The sequence below is a fragment of the Marmota flaviventris genome, chromosome 12, assembly GCF_047511675.1.
Source record: "Marmota flaviventris isolate mMarFla1 chromosome 12, mMarFla1.hap1, whole genome shotgun sequence".
Classification (NCBI taxonomy): Eukaryota; Metazoa; Chordata; class Mammalia; order Rodentia; family Sciuridae; genus Marmota; species Marmota flaviventris.
The window spans coordinates 40298003-40302522 of NC_092509.1; the positions used below are offsets into that span (position 1 = coordinate 40298003).

Sequence of the window (4520 nt, forward strand, 5' to 3'; positions counted from 1 at the left end):
GCACTGGGAGGCGCACACTACAATAAAACTCCGTCCCCAAGCACAAACTCGGGGAAATAGGGCCAAGATCTCAGACTCACAGAGGTCCATGGGGACATTCGTAACAAACGCTCCCTCTCTGCGGTCAATCCCAAGGTTATCAAAACTCTACATCTGCAGAAAGCCCACATGGCCATCAGGACACTATGGACGTCCTTAAGGAAGGTTGAGCCTTGGGAGCGAGTAGACTCCGCCCTGTCCTCCGGTGATTGGTGAGCCTAGAGGTGGGCGGAGACCAAGTCCAGGCTGTATAAATATTCATGAGCCGGCCGCGCGGCGCTAGCGGGGCTGGAGCCGGGAAGTTGGGCTAAGGGCGCTGCTCCTGCCGAGGAGGCGGCGGCTGGGCGCGGGCCGAGGCGCTCAGGTGTCGGTTCCGTCTAGTCTGGATTTGCTTCTGTGTGTCTAGCGAGAAGGGGACTGCCTGTATCTCACCCGACTGCGGCCAGAGAGCGACGCGGACTTTTCCTGGAGACGGAGCCTTCTGTCCCCGGCGTACAGATTGACGGACTCACGCCAGAGAAAGATCGCAGAGGCCTCGGGCGTGCGGGGTCCTGAACTCCAACAGTGGTGGCGCGGCCTTTGGGGCGGGCATGAGCCCTCGCGGGCCGAAAAGGGGCCGCGAGGGCTGACCCGGCACAGCGAGCAGCTTGGCCCAGCCATCTTGACTGCGCACCGCGGCCCGAAAGGAAACTTGCTGCGCCGCCGCCCTAGGTGCCCGACAAAGTCACCGCTGCTAGGCGCCAAGCAGAGAAGTGGCCAGAGGAGCGGGAGAGGAAACGAGAGTGTACTGGACGATGGACCAAGGGCCCGCCACCCTGCTCCGCGAGAGCTGAGTGAGACCCAGAGTAAGAGGGACAGACCCTCTGGGACTGTGGCACGCGACTGCAGCCACCTTCTCTCCTGGAGTGGAGGAAAGGAGGTGCGGACAACCTCTGCCCAGGCTTGCGAGTGCTTCGTTGCAGAGGTGCCCCGGACAGGAGCTAGATTATTGGCAAATCCCCTCTTCTCCCCAAGGAGAGGCAAAAGACCCGCAGGTCACCCGCTCTCCCCTTACCAGTCTCAATTGCTTGGATCCCCCTGGGACACTCCGCGCACTGCCTGGAGGACTAGGGCAAGGGCCGAGGCGCGCAGCATGGAGTGGGGTTACCTGTTGGAAGTGACCTCTCTGCTGGCCGCCTTGGCGCTGCTGCAGCGCTCAAGCGGCGCAGCAGCCGCCTCGGCCAAAGAGCTGGCGTGCCAAGAGATCACCGTGCCGCTGTGTAAAGGCATTGGCTACAACTACACCTACATGCCCAACCAGTTCAACCACGACACGCAGGACGAGGCGGGCCTTGAGGTGCATCAGTTCTGGCCGCTAGTGGAGATCCAGTGTTCCCCCGACCTCAAGTTCTTTCTGTGCAGCATGTACACGCCCATCTGCCTGGAGGACTACAAGAAGCCGCTGCCACCCTGCCGCTCGGTGTGCGAGCGCGCCAAGGCCGGCTGCGCGCCGCTCATGCGCCAGTACGGCTTCGCTTGGCCGGACCGCATGCGCTGCGACCGGCTGCCGGAGCAAGGCAACCCCGACACGCTGTGCATGGACTATAACCGCACAGACCTGACCACGGCCGCGCCCAACCCGCCGCGCCGCCTGCCGCCGCCGCCTCCTGGAGAGCAGCCACCCTCCGGCAGCGGCCACGGCCGCCCGCCGGGGGCCAGGCCCCCGCACCGCGGCGGCGGCGGCAGGGGCGGTGGCGGAGGGGACGCAGCGGCGCCCCCAGCCCGCGGAGGCGGTGGCGGGAAGGCACGGCCCCCTGGTGGCGGCGCGGCTCCCTGCGAGCCCGGGTGCCAGTGCCGCGCGCCCATGGTAAGCGTGTCCAGCGAGCGGCACCCGCTGTACAACCGCGTCAAGACAGGCCAGATCGCCAACTGCGCGCTACCCTGCCACAATCCCTTCTTCAGTCAGGACGAGCGCGCCTTCACCGTCTTCTGGATCGGCCTGTGGTCAGTGCTCTGCTTCGTGTCCACTTTCGCTACCGTCTCCACCTTCCTCATCGACATGGAGCGCTTCAAGTATCCAGAGCGGCCCATCATCTTCCTGTCTGCCTGCTACCTCTTCGTGTCGGTAGGCTACCTGGTGCGCCTGGTAGCGGGTCACGAGAAAGTGGCTTGCAGCGGCGGCGCGCCGGGAGCTGGCGGCGCTGGGGGCGCTGGCGGCGCGGCGGCTGCAGCAAGCGCGGGCGCGGCAGGCGCGGGCGCGAGCGGCGCGGGCGGGCGCGGCGAGTACGAGGAGCTGGGCGCTGTGGAGCAGCACGTGCGTTATGAGACTACCGGCCCCGCGCTGTGCACCGTAGTCTTCCTGCTAGTTTACTTCTTCGGCATGGCCAGCTCCATCTGGTGGGTTATCCTGTCGCTCACGTGGTTCCTGGCGGCAGGCATGAAGTGGGGCAACGAAGCCATTGCCGGCTACTCGCAGTACTTCCACCTGGCCGCTTGGCTTGTGCCCAGCGTCAAGTCCATTGCAGTTCTGGCGCTCAGCTCGGTGGACGGTGACCCAGTGGCAGGCATCTGCTACGTGGGCAACCAAAGCCTCGATAATCTGCGTGGCTTCGTGCTGGCCCCTCTTGTCATCTACCTCTTTATTGGTACTATGTTTCTGCTGGCCGGCTTCGTATCGCTTTTCCGCATCCGCTCGGTCATCAAGCAGCAGGGTGGCCCCACCAAAACGCACAAGCTAGAGAAGCTCATGATCCGCCTGGGCCTCTTCACCGTGCTTTACACTGTGCCCGCCGCCGTCGTGGTCGCCTGCCTCTTCTACGAGCAGCACAACCGCCCTCGTTGGGAGGCCACACACAACTGCCCGTGCTTGCGGGACTTGCAGCCCGACCAGGCGCGCAGGCCCGATTACGCAGTCTTCATGCTCAAGTACTTCATGTGCCTGGTGGTGGGCATTACCTCTGGCGTGTGGGTCTGGTCAGGCAAGACGCTGGAGTCTTGGCGCGCCCTGTGCACCCGTTGCTGCTGGGCCAGCAAGGGCGCCGCGGTGGGTGGGGGTCCAGCCGCAGGGGCCGCAGGGGGCGGCGGCGGGCCAGGGGGCGGTGGCAGCGCTGGACCCGGCGGGGGCGGGGGGCCGGGTGGCGGCGGGGGCTCCCTCTACAGCGACGTCAGTACCGGCCTGACGTGGCGGTCTGGCACGGCCAGCTCCGTGTCTTATCCAAAGCAGATGCCATTGTCCCAGGTCTGAGCAGAGGGGAGGGGGCGCCCAGAAGGGGCGGAAAGGGGGAGGGGAAGGAGACCCAGTGTGGTGAAGGGACACTTAACGGGCTGAGGTTCCCACCCCTTCACAGTGTTGATTGCTATTAGCATGATAATGAACTCTTAATGGTATCCATTAGCTGGGACTTAAATGACTCGCTTAGAACAAAGTACCTGGCATTGAAGCCTCCCAGACCCAACCCCCTTCCCTCCATTGATATTCCAGGAGCTCCTCCCGCCAGGCGTTAATTTCCTTTGGCAGAGCAGGGTGGACTCTAGTACTTCCAGAACCTGAGATAGGAGCCCTGTGGATTGCCCTTTGCTGAGCTTGAAGCCAGATCTACACATTTCACCTGAGGGACCTCTTTTTCTCCCTCCACTTGCCTACATAAACTTACTCCTAATATATCCTAGAGAAGGGATGACTGCGACCTAATGGGATTGCACGGTTTGGGTATTCTTAATGACCAGGCAAATGCCTTAAATAAACAAGAAATGTCTTAATTATACACCCCAAGTAAATACGGGTTTCTTACATTAGAGGATGTATTTATATAATTATTTGTTAAATTGTAAAAATGTGTAAAATATGTATATATCCAAAGATATACAGTGTGTACATTTTTTGTAAAAAGTTTAGAGGCTACCCCTTGTAAGAACAAATATAAGTATTCTATTTTGTCAATAAAATGACTTTTGATAAATGATTTAAACATTGCCCTCTCCCCCTGCCTCTTCTAAGCTGTTATCTTTACAGTGCTTACTAAGGACGTGTGGGAAAAATGGACATTTTCTGGTTGCCATTCTGTACACTGACTTTAGGCATGGAGAAAATTACCTGTTAACCTTTAGTTCTTAAACTGTGAGCAAAGTAAATATCATTGTTGAACTGAAATCAAAAGTGAGTTTTTGCACCTTCCCCAAAGATAGTGTTTTCATTGGTACCTCTTTTCTGATCAATGGATTACAACTCACCTTAGTGTATGTAAATGGAACTTTTGCAAAGGCAGTACTTCCACTTAGGCCTTGTTATTTATCTTGTATAATATCACTAAAGGTTTCAAAACCCCACATCCTTATATCGCGTCGGTGATTTTGAAAACACCTGGTTTTCCAGGGTTTGAACATACTGCTGAAGTGTGGAGGTTAATATTTTAAACCATAGATCACTCATTTCAGCATAAGTCACTTGACAATCTGGTACTGGAGCAGGCACTCTTTAATGGATTAAACTAACGGGTTAACAT

General features: G+C 58.5%; 1 protein-coding gene across 1 annotated transcript; it reads left to right on the plus strand.

The window, feature by feature from the left end:
• Positions 1-332: 332 nt before the first annotated feature.
• On the plus strand, positions 333-3986 carry Fzd8 (frizzled class receptor 8). Its single transcript, XM_027928601.2, has one exon. It carries the CDS (start codon positions 1172-1174, stop codon positions 3260-3262), a length of 2091 nt encoding a protein of 696 aa, XP_027784402.1. The 5' UTR covers positions 333-1171; the 3' UTR covers positions 3263-3986.
• Positions 3987-4520: the final 534 nt, after the last annotated feature.

Excerpts from the sequence above, each read along its gene's own strand:
- Fzd8 (XM_027928601.2), top strand. The coding sequence starts at position 1,172 with ATGGAGTGGGGTTACCTGTTGGAAGTGACCTCTCTGCTGGCCGCCTTG.